This window comes from Alligator sinensis, unplaced genomic scaffold, assembly GCF_000455745.1.
Source record: "Alligator sinensis unplaced genomic scaffold, ASM45574v1 scaffold740_1, whole genome shotgun sequence".
NCBI lineage: Eukaryota > Metazoa > Chordata > Crocodylia > Alligatoridae > Alligator > Alligator sinensis.
This window is the reverse complement of record NW_005841964.1, coordinates 2,180,435-2,198,864: the sequence shown is the minus strand read 5'-3', so window position 1 is coordinate 2,198,864 and position 18,430 is coordinate 2,180,435. Positions and strand designations below refer to the sequence as shown.

General features: G+C 41.7%; 1 protein-coding gene across 2 annotated transcripts in view; it reads left to right on the top strand.

The window, feature by feature from the left end:
- The window catches only part of UGGT2 (UDP-glucose glycoprotein glucosyltransferase 2), a 235,857-nt gene that overhangs the window by 144,743 nt on the left and 72,684 nt on the right, over window positions 1-18,430 (top strand). For both annotated transcript variants that reach the window (XM_025200352.1, XM_025200351.1), the window contains 3 exons: window positions 2,244-2,371; window positions 13,495-13,590; window positions 15,215-15,317. In XM_025200352.1, coding sequence (XP_025056137.1) covers window positions 2,244-2,371; window positions 13,495-13,590; window positions 15,215-15,317 — 327 coding nt within the window. The remainder of the gene's footprint in view (window positions 1-2,243; window positions 2,372-13,494; window positions 13,591-15,214; window positions 15,318-18,430) is intronic.

Sequence of the window (18,430 nt, the reverse complement as noted above, 5' to 3'; positions counted from 1 at the left end):
CCTACACGTGTCCCATGCCTCACTGATGTCATGCTTTAAACATAAACAGCTCCAGTTTACAGCTGGGTCGAAGACAGCCCCTTGTAAGGCCCGCTGTACTTTGGCCTCTCTCTTACAGCCCCCCTCTCACAATGGCCTCTCACACAGTGCCTATCCAGACCACACTCCTGCTGCCCTACTCCAGAAAGATCCTCAGGCTTGTTCATTTATACTTTAGACATCCCTGGCCCAGCCTTTTGGGCCTCTTCCATGAACCTCATCTGGGCAGTGACTGCTGATTCCTTTGCTTACTCTCTTCAGCCAGCGCTGGCCCAGCCTTTTGGGTTCGCTTTGACCCTCATCTGGGTGGTGACCGCTGAATCACCCCACTCCAGGCTCTCTCAGCCCTAGCCCCTCACCAGGCCATTCCTTACTCCCACCCCCTTGGGCAAACACACCGCCCCTCCTACTGGGGCCCAGGGTTGAACATCCCCTTGGGACTCAACTGCTCATCCCTAAGCTTAACTGGCCCCACTACTCCACCCTGTTAATCTCAGGACCAGGGCTCTTGCACCCCTACAGGCTCAGGTGCTTCACAAAGCATGCTTGCCCCCCCCCCAACTCTCCTAGTGACACACCCAAAAGCGGGGGCTGGGGTTGAGGTGCCCCGACCCCCCTTACCCTGGGGAGGTGATCAGTTCTGGTATTTAAGTGGGGCTGCCTTGCCACAGGCAGTCCCACCAGGCCTCCCTGTCCCAGCAGGGTGCACTTTTAGGTCATGCCCAGGACCAATGAGGTCTCCTTCTTCCCCATAGCCTCACCCTTACCTCTGAGATATTCCTGGAGCAAGAGCTCCACTGGGTGATGTTACTCCCAGCTTGCTGATCTCAAAATGCTCTGCTCTTATAACAGAGCTCTCCCCAAATGGCCGCTCTCTAAAACAGACACTCTCATTAGCAACCTGGCAGCTCCCTACTCCAACCCTTGAAGTGACAGACACCCTAAAGGGTGTTCTGTCACAACTTCCCTCTTTTTTTTGTAACTTCTTTTTATTTTATCCTTTAGTGGCTGACTTCCTTCATTTCACCTCCCTTCCCCCAACCTTTTTTCGTGTCCACTTCCCATTTCATTACCCACCCCCATCCCATTAACTGTCCACCCTCCAGATTCCTGTTACCACTCCCCCCTCCACCACCCATCTCTCACACCCCTCCGACCTAGAGCAGTGATAGAACTCTGCCCTGGCTCACCAGCCCTCTAGTGGTAACTCACAGCTGTAGCTCCTTTTCAGGCCCCTTCTTAACAGCCCTCTAGTGACAAGTCACAGTTGTGTAGGTGGGGGGCAGTCCAAGCAGGTTTTTAACCTTAAATTGTAACTGCTCCAAACTTGAGCCCTAATACCAATAAGCATTTGAGAAGCTGAAAGTGCAGCCATGTAACAGGGCCCTTATTGGTCAGGTTATTTGGGTCATATTTCATTTTTCATAATTATTTTTCTCTTCTTTAGTTATTTATTCTTGTTGATGTTTCATTTAAGAATAAAAATATTAAGACCCAAAATAATCTCATTGGAATTAATGGCAGAATTCCCATACATTTTGAAGAGACCTGACATTTATTTATTTGTTTATTTGTTTGTTTTTGTCTTGCATGCTTTTTTAGTATTTCTTTAAACATTGCTATAATGCATTCAAGTTTCAGACAAAGCTTATTGAGATAAATAAAGAAGCTCCCACTGACTTCAGTTGCTTTTGGTTGGGGCCCTCCACTGCTAACTAATCTTCTGAAAATATTCTTGTCCATTCACTTTGCCTACTGCTGTGATGAGATAACTGACATTTCACTATTTTCTTTGTATAATGTATTTATAATCATGATTTTATGTACATATATTGTGGAATTCATTGGTATATTTTTACATTATTTTTTCTGGCATATAAGTATTTGATCAACAGGTTTACATTTAAATATGTTACAGTAGTTCACATGTAGGGTACAATGAACTTGCTGAAGTTGTTATATCTATATGATATAGATATTACCAGAGACAGAATTTTGTATACCACAACTCAGTTTAATTTATAGAAATTTTTAGATACTGGAATTTTCAGAATATGGATACTCCATAAATGATAACATCCACAGATACATGGAATAGAGTTTTTCATAGCAGGCATTATTAAAATGATTGCATATTTTTGCTTAAGGAAAAAACATTTAGAAATTCAAAGCTGATAGTAATGTAGATTTTTTTTTCTTTTAAGATCTTGGGCCCTTTAGATGAAAATGAATTCTATACAGAAGATTTCCAGTTGTTGGAAAAAATAACATTTAGTACCTCAGGAGAGAAGATTAAAGCCATTGTCAAGGAGATGAAGATCAGCAATAAGCGGTAAAGCAGTTGGGGCCTTCAGGTGTTTACTGTCCACATGCACGAGACTGATTTGAGTTTATCATCTCTAATTTGTTATTTCACTTTCTGGTAGACTATATGTAGGTCTGTCTTCTTCAAGTACTTGTCTGCTCTTAGTAAATGTATTCTCCATGAACTTGCTTTGTATTCATTTGGCTAGCAGTATATTTTGAGGACACACCTAGGGCATGAATTCCTCTAGATTTCCACATAAAGGAACACAGGATAGAGTGACCTCAGTTGTCCCTTTGAGCTGGAAGTTAGGTCATGTCCAAACTTCTCCTTCAGTGTATGATCCTCTTTTCTTATATACATATTATTAGTTACATTAGTGCAAGTTTCAAATTGTTCTCATAGGCACCTCCAGTTAGACTTTGTAATCCCTTAAACATGGGTGTTTTGCCCTAGGAGCGTGATCCAGATGGACACAATCATGTAGAATCCCTGTACAGTGAATGGGAAGAACTGGTTGCCTCCAGCAGTTGATCAGCCAGGATGCCACAGAATTTTGGGGTGCCTTAAAATACTTTTAAGAGTGCCACAGGATGTTGTGCAATGTTGGCAACATGGGCTGCTTGCAGACGTTAACCCCCCCCCCCCCAAATGACATTTTAAACTCCACATGCTCCTGCACCAAGCACAGCACATGGCCAGAGGAGGTAGTGCATTAGTTGGATCCAGCTTGCCGAATATCTGTATGGATGGGGTACTTTAGTGGGGATTTTTTGGTGCTTTTATCTAATAGCTGATTGAATCAGCTATTAGATAATAGCACTAAAAAGCCCTGCTGGAGCACCCAATCTATACAGATGTTGTGGAGCCAGATTGAAGTAATGTGCTGCTTCTTTCAGTAAAGCATATTTTTTTCTAACTTTTGCAAGCAGCCTTGATTCACAAAATAAACCCAGAGATTTCAAATAGGAATCCATAGTGTTAAAAACAATATGACCTGTTGTGATCTTTCTGAGTACTTTACAACAGAAAAATGTCTCTTATTATTTTTCTGTAGTCAAAACATGAATGACAACTAAAAGCTGACATTTTCCAAGGGGTACCTTGATCAAGGTTGATCTAGAGCCTAAGATACCAGGAAGTTAGCAGTAGGAAATAGCAGGCACAGGGTTATGTCTGAATTCCTGACCCTTTTCAGAAATCACTTCTGAACTTTGTTTTGACTCACTCCTGGACTTTAAGTACCTCAGTTGCCTCAAGATCCAGAGACATATGCAAAAGATGCGTCAAAGCTGAACTGACACCCTTGAGTTCAATGTCATAGCTGCTCTGAGTTGAATACACAGCTTAGATTGTAGTAGAAGTTGTATACACCTTTTTGCACAACAGTGGCTTAGAGCACTTGATCAGGTTGTTGGAGATCTAGGCTATAGACACTCTTCAGCATGAGGAAACTGAAACCCCTATCTCCCTTTTCTGAAGAGAGTGCCCTAATAGCTATTTTATAGAATAGACAAACTATGATTTTGTAGTCCAATCTAATGGTTATCTCTTCAGAGATTCGGGTCCCTGTTGTCAGCCAAGTTTAGTTTTGTTTTTTAAGTCATTATATGGCTACAAAGTTGTGCTCACACTTGCTCCTTCTGGCACCAGGAATATTTTGCTGTTGGCTCCCTCCTGGCCCAGTTCAGTAGGACAAGTGAAGGATATTCCCAGCCAGGTTATTCTCTAAAATGGTTGGTTGAGCCTTTTGTTGACAAGTGGGAGCTGTTCATTTGGTCTTGCACAGAGCTCTCCCCATTCCTGAGTTTAGTGCTTCTAATCATTAAGTTATTTGGCAAAAGATGATTCCCACCATCCATGTTCTCAACTTAAAGTGTCCATGCAGGCTCTCTGGGTTTCATACATTAAGTGGATTTTAGGTTACTCCCAACCATAATCTGGATCACAACAGAATTTTGACAGAAATCAGGCAAGTAGGTACTCAAATGGGATTGCTTCTAAATGTTTAGAAGTTTAAGTGTAGGTGCTTAGGGAACTTTTCAGATCAAAATGAAGGCTGATACATATTCTAAGTACTTAAATGCTATGTGGCTACAGGAGCAGGATCGATCTAGATAGCTTTCTGTGACTTCGGCACTTTCATTCTGTGCAAGTCCCCTTCTGATGCCTAAGCTTATAATCTACTCCTGCACATAAATAAAGACACATGACAGACTTTAGCTTTGCATGCAAAAAGTCTGTATAGTTGTCTATCAACATTTAGATGTGAGCATGCATATTCTAACAGGAGGCTTGTCATCATTAGTTTTATAGACTGACTACAGGCAATCAAAAAGCCCAAGGCTGAATTGATTCAGTCTTTGTAAATGAGGCTATTATGATGGAGAATATCACAATGATGTGTTATAATGAGGGATCCTGGTTTTGTCGGATTAAAAAAAAATCCCCAATTTTTAGATTTAAAAAAGTAACCAACATCCACATTTTTCCATGATTAAAATATCTATATCTAGAAATTTCTGTTTTCTTATCTTCTTTTTGTTTCTTTTTGCATGGAGTGGCTCATGCATCTGTGAATGAGCCACTCCAAAATGATCAGACATGAAGTCTCAATCCCCCTAGCCAAACAATAGCAGTGAATGTTATTTACTACCCCTTGAGGGAAGCAAAATTGAAAAAAAAGGGCTATCACCACAGGTGTGACTCTGATGATCACTAGCCAAATGGATTCTACTGTAAATGTGTGTGCTCTGTAGCTAAATGTTTTCTATCCTTCAGTTTTCACATGAGCTAGATGGCCTAAGGGGACATGAAGTAGACAGAATATTCCGAAAAGCCAGCCAGTGTCAATCTGAATTTGGGACTGGAAGGCATCTTGTTACAATCTGCCTCTGTCAAATCAGATTTATTTTAAAAATATGTAATCTGTATAAGTAGAAAATTCAGGAAGCATGCAAAGGAATAAAAATGTGTGTGAATGCTTGCTGGGAGGAGAGACAGAATTAAGTGATAGTGGAATAGGAAGAGAGAAGGCTTTCAGGTTGTGGCAGAGAGAAAAGAATTACAGGGAAGGAAATAAAAAGAGGTAGATAATAGAGAATGGGCTGGGATTAGAAGTTGAAGACCCTGGGATGTGTAAACTGCAGGGTGAGTTGGGGAGGGGAAGGTTAGTGATACAAAGGTCACCCTCACATTCTGCTTCCTCTCTAGGGTTGTTTAAGATCCTACATGTGTACTGGGGTATTGGTATTAGTCATGATTGAAACCCTTTCCCCACCCGCTTTGTGTGAGCCTGCGTTTTCAGGGCTCATTCTGTGAGAATATTTCAGCCTTTTTTTCCTCAATAAATGTTTTAGGAGCTGTGAGGGGAGAATGGGGCTTGACCGTGGGAGTGTATTTGAGCCCTCTGTCTGCCCTTTATATTTGATCCAGAAAGTGGTTCCCACCAACCCTCTGGATGTCTTAGCCCTTCTCCATTCTCCTTTGTATGGAAACTGGGATCAAGGCTTAGGCCTTTCCACTCAGGGGGACTAACTGTATCATCCTGTCATTTATATGTGTGCATGGATCTGACAAAGCTTTTGTCCCTCTAATGGTGTCTGATCCCCTACTCCCCTATATTTGTATGTCATAATTGAAGAAATACTGTCATTCTGAGGGGGGGGTCAGAGCTTCTTTGGCCATTTTTGTGACCTGACAGCTGTGGAGGCTCTGGGTTGTTGAGGTTCTCTCATCCTCTCTCCTTGTCTCGTGTGAATCACCATTGGGAGAGTCCTTGCCACCCTGGAAGGGATGAATGCTGAGACACTTTATCTGCCCCCATATGAGCCAGCCCTACTTTGTGCAAAGATCTGAGAACAGACACAAGTACACAGTGCTAAGATTGGTTTGAGGAACTGTTTGATCCATAATACAGCCTTTCAGGAACACCAGGTAAACTAAAGAGGAGAGAGATGCAAAGTCCTTTGGAATTAATGGAGCAGTGTCCATTCCTTCACAGCTATTGCTTTGTCACTCTTCATTTTCATAGGTTGTCCTATTCAGCAGAGACCATGCTATTGAAATAAATGGGCCATTATAAAATACTCTGAGAACTCCTTTCTGCTTAAAAGTAGACCCTTCTAAGCTCTCTAAAATCCACGTTCACCTCGGGCATGTGTATGTCAAGGCAGTGTACACAGTTAGTGCCTGGGGTAAAAAAAGAAGAAATTTAATTAAAAAAACCCCCATAATTAGTGCAGCGTTAATGCTGACCAGTAATAATTTGTGTCCTTGTAGAACAGAGTTCACTAAAACGCAAACATTTTAAAACTGGAAAATATAGTTAATGCTCAAATACATACAACTTTAACTACTTTATTTGAGTGAAGCTCTAATACTCTTTAACACACATATTGCCTTTGAACAGTACTGAACAAGAGCTAAGGTTACATTGGTGGGTACCTTTGGTCTTTACTCCTAATTTTACTCTTTTCGATTTACTCTTAATTTTCTAATTTTCAGAGGTTAGGTTTTTACTGAACTTAATGTCAGAGCAATCGTAATGAAGATTTTTTTTTAATCAAATCAGGACAGAGATCATTTACTTTTCTTCAGAGATATACCAGATAGTATTTTTCTACTTGGTTTTTCCAAAAGAAGTTCACTTACAATAGGTGCCAAAGTAATATATTTTTCTACAAACTTTAAAAAATTCGTCCTCTAAGGGGCACAGTTAATGAGGGCATGTTTATACAGAGTCTTTTCTTACTTACTTTAGACAATACATCTTACGCAATAAATGAAGTAAAGGCTCCAAATAAAATGATTAGAATAACGAGACAGTGAACTTTAAGTTTGAAAGCTCTGTTCATCCAGGGAATCTGGATGGTGAAATTTTGTTGGTAAACTAAAAGTCACTGTCTTTAATGGGGCTGCTTCAGAACTGCCTTCTGGAAAGCCTTAAAAAAAAGAATCTATGTCACTGCTGACTATATTCAGGAAGCAGGTCAGAAGAAACCCAGATTGGTCTGAGGCATACTCACATGAATTGAGTCCATCTATCAAGGCCAAACAAACTGCAAAGTTAAATCACAAAAAGAATGCATGAGATGGAACATTGAAGGAACTGAAGAAAGCGAGGAGTGCTGTTCTACAAAGCTCAAGGCGCTGTGCCAGTGATTACTGGCTGCAACTGGGAGGAAATACAATCCACATTTGACACTGGAAGCATCAGAAACATGTAGGATGGAATCAAGAAGGCAGCAGGCCTAAATGCAAAGAAGTCAGTTCCATTAAAGAGCATAAGGAGGAGTCACAACAGATCGAAAGCAACAGATGGAAAGATAGAACATTATCTTTAACTCTATTAAAGAGAAAGTGACTTTACTGACAGCTCTTAATTTTATTGAGAGTCTGTCCTCGAAGAGCTTGATGATATTCCAACTGTTGAGGACCTAAGTAAAGCCATAGAAAATCTAGCGATTGATAAGGGAAAAGACAGTATTCCTGCATAAGTGATCAAGTATGGGAAACCTGTGCTTACTTTCTTACAGCTGGACAGTAGGGACAGTACCACAAGATATGCAAGATGCCAATATAGTTACTCTGTACAAGCATAAAGGCTACTGCAGTGATTGTAACAACTATCGTGGCATTTCACTACTAAACAATGCTGTAAAGATCCTTGTTTGGCTGCTGCTTAGAAGACTTCAGAACCTTGCTGACCATGTTTACCTGCACAATGCAGCTTCAGAGCTAGTAGATTCACCATAGATGTTATCTTCTCATTCTGACAATTCTGAGAAAAACGTAGGGAACAAAGGGGAGACCCCTCTATATTGCTTTCATTGATCTGACTAAAGCCTTTGACCTTGTCAAAAGAAAAGACCTCTTCAAATTATTGGCAAAGGTTGGCCATTTACCAGAACTCCTCAGCATAATCTGCTCTTTCCATGATAGAAGGCAAGGAACAGTCACCTATGATGGATCAATGTCTGAGGCTTTTGAGATCTGAAGCAGGGTCAAGCAGGGTTGTGTCCTTTCTCTGACTGTTCAGGATTTTCTTTTCTCTCCCTTTAATGTATGCTTTGGGGACCTCCACTGAAAGAATTTATCTACATATACACTCAGATAGAAAATGATTTATCCTTGCACACCTTAAAGTGGAGACTAAAGTATAGATATTTTTGATTCATGAGCTGCTGTTTGCTAATAACACTACACTGTTATCACAGAGATCAATCTGCAAAGTCACATCAGTTGCTTTGGTTGTGCCCGTCAAGAGTTTGGTCTTACAATCAGCATCATGAAGACCAGTGTTATGGGCCAGAACACTGGTTTACCACCAGCAATCACCGTAGCAGAAAGTATAATGGATATTGTAACTATTTTGGCTCCATTGCTACTAACAACCTGTCACTTGAGGCTGAATTGAGCACCTGTATTGGCAAAGCACCAGGTATCATGAGCAAACAAGTGTGGAACAATAGCAAACTGACTGTTAAGACCAAGGCTAAAGTATATTATGCTTGCATCATCAACACCCTTTTGTATGGCAATGATTCCTGAACCACACAGTCTATTCAAAAAAGCACCTCAGTAGCTTTTACTTATATTGCCTTTGCCACAATCTAAGAATTTCCTGGCAAGACAAAGTTGCCTACACTGAGGTCTTGGAACGTGCCAGCATTCTGAGCATCCATGCTCTTCTTAGTCCATGTTGACTTCAATGGTTTGGTCACCTGCAGATAACGGATGATGGCTGTGTACCCAAGAATCTCTTGCATGGACAACATATGGGCTTTCTTTATTTCTGGTTCAAAGATGCTTGCATGATAAATTTGAAGGCAATGAACATCAAGCCAAATGACTGGGAGAAGATTGCTGTGAGGATCAAAGTGTTTGGAAGCAGTCTATTAAGTATGTAATGAAGGCTTTTGTGGAAAGAAGAGCCTAACATGCAAAGGAAAGAAGCCTCAGAAAGAACCCTGCACCTGATCCACATTCAGGATTGTTTGATACAAACTTCATAAGCGATAAATGCAGAAGGCACTGTCACTCAAGAATTGAGTTCTACAGGCACACCTGCAGATGTTTAGTGAGTTCATGCCTCATTTGGCATAATTCTGTTATTTGAGAGAGAGACAGGTGCCTGCTAATGTCTTGAAGGACAGTGTTTACTCAAGACAGAACCAAAAAGTTGGGGCAGAAACCATTTGAATGGAAATGATGGTACTTGATATAAATATTATGGATCTATAAATTGATTTTATGTACTGATTTCTACTTATGTGCTTTGAGACTCACTCCTTTTCTGGTTCAGAAGAGCTTTTTGAGATAGACAGTCAGTTTAATATCCTCCTAATTTGCATGGATCCACTTTGAAGAGCTTCTGTTTATCTGGAGAAAAGAAGATGCCTAAGGATCTTAGGTGCTACTATTATTGCTGCTATTATTAATATTAATAATAATAGCAATAGTAATAACAACAACAATAATAATAATAAACCTAATGAAACATGTTATGCTTTAGAAATACAATAATAATTTGGTATGATGTCTGAACAAAACGAGAAAATGTCAGATCTACTATGCTAATGTAGCACAAAGTCCCTGGCATTTACAGAAAAGGAGTCTTCATTTCCACAGAGAGAGCTTCTAATTAAGCCCAAATAGACTGCTGAAGACTATGCACTTTAGGTTTAACAGATGAAAATAAGTTCTCCATGTCTGACCAGCTTCTAATATAAATGTCCAGTCTATATAAATAGGATACAGGAAAATTATATTTTTCTTACTACAATTTTGGGATGCTAGGAGTATTCCAGTTTTCTGTGTCCATGTACCACTGACATTGTTCATGAGGACTAAGAGTTATAAGGAGAACTACTGGAAAAGCAAAAGCAAGGAAAATACAAGAGGTCTGATTAGGCAAAGAAATTAATGTTGAGAAGCAGAAGGAACCTGATTAAGTATCAATTCAATCGCCTTAAATGTTCTCTTTATATTTTATAAATGACACCAGAGAATTAATGATACAGAAATAAAGGAATTAAAGTCTGAGGAACCTCAAGGAGTAAGGTAGATTAAGTGAAAAGACAGACTGTTCCTAACTGAGGCTATGGACATGTTACATTTGTGGTGCTATATAAGCTGCTACAGCTCTACAAAGAGTTAATGTGTATTTGTAGCTCTACAAAGATGGCAGATCTATCTGTTTCAGACAGGAACTTCTTTTCCAGTGCTATATGTTGTAGAACCTTATGTAACTAGTGGACAGTTGCATTGTAGCATTTAAGGGGATCTGTTGGTTGTCTAGCCTCCCATAGTGCTCTGTTCTTCTTCCCTCCTCCAAGGAGGGAAGGAGAGAGCAGTGGACCTCCTCTAAAACTAGCAGGGAGCAGAGCTGTAGCTCTGATCTCTGTGGTGGTTATCACAGAGCTGCTGCTGGCCCAAGGGACCAGCAGTTCTGTTGGGTGACTCTGCTGCTGCCACCACCTGAAACGTCTGAAGGCTGACCTTGCCACACAGTGGTGCCACTGGAATAACTGAGGGATGCCTCTGCACTGTGGGAGCAACAGCTGGTGACCCTTCTGGTTGGTGGCAGTGATGCAGTGCCAAGCACTGGTGTGCTAATGGTGGTGGTAGCATCGGCAGGAACAGTTTTCGCTTCAGGAGCAGTCATAGAGGACATTATGGTTTTCTGTTACTCTGTCCTCTATTGATACAAAACCCCAAGCCTTTATGTCCTCTATTTTTCTCTTCCAGAGAAAATCAGGGGATTCCTCAAGAGAAAAATAGAGGACATAAAGGCATCGGATTTTGTATTGATAGAGGACAGAGAACAATTGGACTGTCCTTTATAATGGCTGCCCTAAGTCTTGTACAGCCACTGCTCTGGGACCAGGACCAACCTGCCTTCTTCCCTGCCTGGAGCAACACACTCTCCTGCTGGGAACTGGTAAAGCCTGGCAAAGGCTATCAAACACAGCCCGCAACTGCCTATGGGGATAGTGGGGGCATGCAGAACAGTGCTTCTCACCCCTACCACCCCATGGGCAGTGGGCAGTGGTGGGGACGTTTGCTGTGATAGCCTCTGCTTCCCAGCTGCTGCTAGCTGATCACCAGAGATTTGGGTTTTCCATTTGCCGCAGAAATAAAATAAGGAATTTCTCCTTTAAAGGAGAAAAATGCAAGAAACCCTGGGTTTCCCCATGTAGACTGGCAGAGTTCTAGGCTGCAAGGGGCTGCTTGGGGCAGAGGGGAGTGAGAGAAGGACAGTCAGAGGCAGGAGTTGTCACATGCCAGGGCAGTGCACAGTGCTCAGGGAGAAAATGTGTGGCTGAGGGGCCTGGCTGGGGAGCGGGACATAGCCAAGTATTGGTCATTGTGGGGAGGAGGGGCAGGCTCCCTGCCACTGCACACACTCCTAGGGAGGGGCTGAGCACCAGAAGCGATGCATTGGAAGGGTATGAGGGGCACATGTCCTCCCCTGATTTCTCGTCTCACAGTGGGACAAGAGGCTGCAGCTTGGCCTGACAGGCACTGGCCGGGAGCTGCCTCTGTACACCAGTGGGTGGGACCCAGCACAGAAAAGCAGAGCGGGGTGGCGAGAACTGTTTATGCTGCCACTGCAAGCCATGCACTAGCCATGCCATCCATGATGGCTGCCAAGATGGGGTGTCCCCTGCCCACCGTTGCATTGGGGGGGACTTGTGCCCCCCCCACTATAGCAGCGTGCAGGGGGCACCTCACTATGTTGGCGTGGGGCTCATGGTGGTGGTGGCAGAAACATGTCTTGCTGCCTCACTCCACCCTCCCGCACTGGGTCTCCCATGGAGGCAGCTCCTGCCTGGTGCTGGTCTGCAGCCCTGTGCCCTGTTGGGGGTGCAGAAATTTGGGGGGGCACATGCCCCCCACATGCACCCAACGCTTTTTCTTTGGCATTGCCTATGGTTGGGCACACCCCAACCTGCACCACACAGTTGCCATCGCCTGCCCTGCACGCATACTACCTACTCTACACACTTGGGGGCAGGGGGGAGCATGTTGGGAGTGAGGGGTACCAGCGGGAATGGGTGGGCTGTGGCTTGGGAGTGAGGGGCACTGGCATATCAAGGCTGCTCAGTGCCACAAAGCAGCAGGGGGGACAGCTGCAGCTGCACCCGCGTCTTGGTGAGGGAAGGGGGCAGGAGGAGCTCTGATTTTTCCATGATAAAAAAAACAGTATCAAATTACATAATATATAGGTACTTAGAATTTTTTTATTATAATGATTGAGGCACTGGTAGGCTTCCAAATTGCTTTAAAATTGTAAGTGTGTGTGTGTGTGTGTGTGTGTGTGTGTACATGTGTGTATGTATCTGTGTATATACATATATGTGTGTATGTGTGTATATATATGTATATGTGTATTTATATGTGTTTATATTCATACACGTATGTATGTATGTGTGTATATTAAAAGAAATGCCACTATATATAGTGGCATTTCATTTTAATCATGGGAAGACATGGATTTGGGGGATTTTAATCAGAGATTTTTTTATTTTTATCACAGATTTTTTTGGGTTTTTTTTTAACAGTGAAAACCTGGATCCCTGCTGATCATTGACAGCTTGCTCCCTTTGCTGGCAGAGGAGAGGGTAGGCTGTCAGTAATTGGGCAGGCTGCTCACTGACAGGCTCCCTTGGGAACAGGTGGGGCAAAGGAGCAACCCCCTATTGCCTCCTGGCTCAAGAGTGAGCTTTTGAGGTAACTGTAGCTCTCTGGCCCCTACAGGATTTCATTTCTGTAGGTACTTTGTTACACTACAAATGAACATGTAGCCTGTGAGTTGTTCACTGGAGCTGTTGCAGTAAATCTCTTAACCATCAACAGCCAAAAGGAACTGAGGTTTTGAATTTAAGTGTATTGTGCCACTCATCCAACTGAATTGAATCTTTTTACTTGCTAATATTAATTCATATAGCCCTTCAGAAATCCTCCATGGCTTTAGTATTTCTTGTTTGGTCTCAAACTGGTTTGGAAATTCAAGACAATTTTGTAAAATTGTTTTATCATTAATACCTTTTTAGTATTTTATGTTATAGGAAGGTACATTAGAATCAATGTTTTATTCCCCTTTGCTACAGAAAAACATATGTTGTTTGTTTTATTTTATTTAGTGCCAGTGATTTGATTATGAAAGTAGATGCCCTTCTCTCTTCATTGACAAAAAAGGAGATGAGACAGGCTGTTCAGTTTCTCAAAGAGCATCACAGGTAAGTTCTGTCTGGATGGAGCAGAACCATGGGACAGATCTGGTCCGTTGGACATAAGTTTGACACACCTGCCATACATGATTTATGAAAGCATACATTTACCAGGGGCCTACTATAATTCATTTTCATAGCTTCAGATGCCTCTAATCAAAAACTTAGTATCTCCTGTTGACCTGATTTTTCAAGCAATAATCCTTGTCTAGCAGGGGGAAAGTTTATCCACCCCATTAGGATTAACATTACTCAGTTGATATTTTTACCACTGTAACAGGGAGCAGTTTGTGGTTTTTAAGGAGCCAGAGTGTGGCGTATAGGACTTCTATTATGTTATAGCCCAGGGGCTCATATTTATGTTATTGTTTGTCCGGTGGACTGGGCTGAGGCTATTTGGGGAGGAGGTGGCCTCAGTGGGGCACACTACTGTGCAAAGCCCCAGTGCCAGGCAGGCACAGTGACGGGGGCCCGCCGGAGCGGGGGGGGGGGGGGGGGGTGGCGCAGCAATGGGGTAATCGGGCCCCAGCACCAGGAGGGACGTAGCAACAGGGGGTGATCAGGCGCAGTGACAAGGGATGATTGGGCCCAGTGCTGGAGGGGGGCACAGCAACAGGGGGTGATCAGACCCCAGTGCCAGGAGGCGCAGCACCAGGTGGTGCAGAGACAGGGGGCAGACCCCAGTGGCAAGAGGCACAGCAATGGAGAGTGAGCTGACGCAATACCCTAGGGCATAGGTCAACATTTATACCATCTGTGAGACATGAGCCACCATGTAGGGGAGGTTTGGAGTGGTGGATAGTGACCCCTAGTGTTAAATAGGCAGCCTCCTGCCTGAGTAACATCATAATTATTGTTCCATCAAGGCATGGCAGGTAGGTGGGCGGGTAGCCCAGAGACAGAGGGTCAGGCCTCTGTTAGACAGGCACGGGGATGGACCCCTGTCACAACCACTTAGAATTCTTTTAAGTCAAAGTTTTGTCACTGTTGACACTTGCAGCATATTATGGTTCCAGGTGGTACTAGAGGAAACAGAAGAAAAAGTAAGATCAAAAAGATTGTTTTGTTATCCTGCTTTTAGTTTACTTTGATTTTGCATGTCATTTGGTTCTAAAGTATTAAGGTGCATTTTTCTTTCATCTTCCATTTAGTACAGCATATATTTAATTGATAAATATTTATTGATAGACATAAGAATAATGATAAATAGCAGCAAACAATAAATAATTAGACTGAGTCCCTGGGGAAAAAAACATTGTTCCCTCATCTCATGCACAAAATCAAGGTTCATTTATTGAATTTTTATTATGCCAATTTTAAATTTCAACCATTAGAATATTTTGTTTCTAGAGCTTTGAAATAAATGATGATATTTGTTTCATTGTTTATTTCTAAGCAACCTTAAAATTGTTTCATTGTTTAGCTTAGGACATAGCACAAAAGGTTTATTGTGAAAAAGGGGGGGAAAGATGGTAATGAATATTTAGAACAAGATTAAAGGTTATATTGAAGAATTCTCAAAAGGTGGTGTAGAGCCCTTAAAATATGATAAATTAAAGCCTATACTGTTTAGTTGTTATTTTTGCAAGTTTAATTTAGAATTTTTCACATCACTTATTAACATTTTTAACAGCATAGTAAAAATAGATCCTCAACAGAATGAACCATTCTATGATGTGGTTGCTATCCTTGATCCACTGACAAGAGAAGCACAGAAGATGGCACATTTATTGATTGTAAGACCATGTAGATTTCTTTATTCATATTTTAGTTGTATTTTAATTTATTTTCAATTTTTTTTTTATTTCAATGTGAAATAGAACCTAGCATTATCTGAGACTGTTTTAATTTAAATTTTCAAACATGTTCAGCAATACAGAAAGTGACTGTCTAATGAAAAGATTTATTTATGACTTCATTTCAGCATTTGAACAGTTGTTCGTTAAGTGGGCAGTGCTGCCCAAGAATATCTAAGAAAAATCCTCTACTGTGTGTAGGTTGATAATTGGGGATCCTGGTTTTCTCTGATTTAAAAAAAATCCCCAATTTTCGGTTTAAAAAAAGTAACCCCAAATCCACATTTTTCCATAAATATATTAGTGACATTTCATTTTAATCATGGAAAAAATGTGGATGTTGGGTTACTTTTTTAAAATGAAAATTGGGAATATTTTTAAATCAGAGAAAACCAGGATCCCTGTTGATAATCCAGAGATAGAATAGTGTAGATATACAGCTGCTGAATTTATTGTCCTCCTTCATTAGTCATAAAATGTCTATCCCTTTCTTCAGACCCTGTATTGGCTCCCATATCAAATCTGAACTTCTCTGTGTCTCCAGACTAGCTCCACCTGGGGTTTGATTCCTGCTGCATCCTGCTAAAAAAAAATTTGAAGCTGATTTCAAATCTAAATTTGTCTAGCTGCAACATTCCAGCCGTGAGATCTTATTATAAATTTGTCAGCTATATTGAAGAACTCAAGATCAAAGTCTTTTTCCCTATCTAAATACTTACAGATTGTGATCAAGCCATCCCTTAACCTTCTTTTAGTTAAACTAAGAAAATGGGTTTTCACTGTAAGGTTTTCCAATCTTATCATCATTCTGATGGGTGTTCAGTGAATCATCTCCAGTTTATCAACACTCCTCATGAGCTATCAACCTCCAAACTGATTTCTGTTCCAGAAAAAGTTACACCATTACCAGATACAGAAGTAACATAATTCTGCTCTTACTAGATATCCCCCCATTTTCAAGTCCATAAGAATTTCATTGTCCCATTTGGCCACAGCATTGCATTGGGAGTGCATTATCTACAAGTACCTTCAAGTCCTTTTATTAGTGTCACTGTTTCCCAGGAGTGAGTCCCCTGTCGAGCAAGTATGGACTACATTCTTTGTTCCTAAATGCATGGCTTTTCTGTTAGGCATATGAAAATAATGGTTTGCTTGCAGGCAGCTGACCACGCGTGACAGATTGTTCTGTATCAATGACACATCCTTTTAATTGTTTCTCACTCCCCTAATCTTTTGTGTTATCTGAATATTTTATCAGTGAAGATTTTATGTTTTCATGTAGGTCACTTATAAAAATGTTAAATAGAATAGAGTCATAAATTGGTCCCTTCAGGATCACAACAGAAGCACAGCTGCTTGTTATGATTCTTTATTTATAGTTACATTTTGAGACTTGTCAAAATGCCATGTTTAATCCATGTGTGTGCAAGTGTATGTGTCAATGTTGCATCTTATATGTTTTTAATCTAAATCTTGTGTGGCACCAAGTCAAATGCCTTATAGACTTCTAAGGGTGAAATCCTGTTTCAACTTTAATACACATAAGTACTACTTATGGGAACTTTTACATGTGCTTTGAGGGTGAGGGGGGCAGCAGTTCAATTACAGTGGCTCCAAGAGTCACTCTAATTAAAGTGCTGCAGTGTCTCATGTATCAGCGTCCTCACGCTTCAAAATGGTGGTGGTGGCGCTTGAACTAAAGCTCGTATGATGAGCTTTAGTTCAAACGCTCCCACTGCCATTTTTAAGCGCAGGGATGCTGATACACAAGATGAGGGAGGCTGCTGGAGCGCAGTAATTACCATGCTCCAGCAGCCTCCATGCTCCACAATGTAGAGCACATTTAATTGCTCCTGCAATTATAGCGCATTGAAGTAGCCTCTGCACTCGTGTACAGGCACCCTGTGTGTTCTCAGGTACTCAAGTAAATGCCTTTTTTAGCACTTACGCAGAGTTTAAATCCTATTTCCACCTGCTTCCATTTGCATCTACCCCACTGTTCTCTATCCATTTTGTCCAATGAATATTGAACATAAGGTGCAGAAAAGCCATTAGGGGCAAGAACCAGAACCCAGAGCATGACCCTTCTGAAGCAGAGTCCATCTCACTAAGCCACATTCCCTCTGGTTTCTTCATGTGCTGACTATATATATCTTCCCCACTTGGCTTTCTGGTGGGGTTGAGCTTCAAGAGGAGGTTGTGGGGTATGCTGTGTAGTACTTAACTCATGGTATGGTAGCTGCACTGATTTCCTGGGAAGTGGGAGATGTAGGGTCTGTTCAAAACTTGTCTGAGTGATGGACTCTTATAATCTGGATCTTCCACTCCCTAGACAAGTGCCATCACCACTAAGATTTGGGACTAAATGGTTGGAGGACCCTCCTGTTCTTTCTCTGCTGAATTGTCACTAGTTGTGGTTTTTTGCCAATCACACGTTTGGTAACTGACAAATAGTTACATGATTACCCAGACAGTCCTATCTTCCACAGAACATATATGGCCATAGTGGAGCCTCTTCTTCATGCTCAGAAGGGCAAGCATAGCTGTAGATGTAATACCTTTCTGCTTATCAGGCCATGTTGTTAAGCCAAGCACTTGTTAAGATTCTTTTTGCTTCTAGCATAGTTAAAAACACACTGTCCTTAATTGTGCCCGCCATAGAGTTTTCCTCTGTCCTTTTGCTTTCCTTACAACTATTCTACTATCTAGCTTTTGAACTCTATTACTGTATTTACCCAAATCCAAGAGAACTTTGAATTTAAAATGATCACCAATAACTAGATTTTGTTCATGGCAAATTTATAAATGTGTTATAAACTTTCATGCATAGAATCTCATTATTAGAGGGTCATCTTAAAGCCATCCCCCTAGTGCTGCAGTTGGGTAAGCTCTGACAGAGGAGTCAAGTGGCCAGATTCCTACCCTTTGTTCCCTGCCACCTGTCCTCCCTACCACTTGCCCCGCTGCTGCCTGACTGCCAGTCCCCCGGTGCCTTTGTGTTCTGGTGCCTACCCCCACACACCTATGATACTTGCCCCCACTGCCATTCGCCC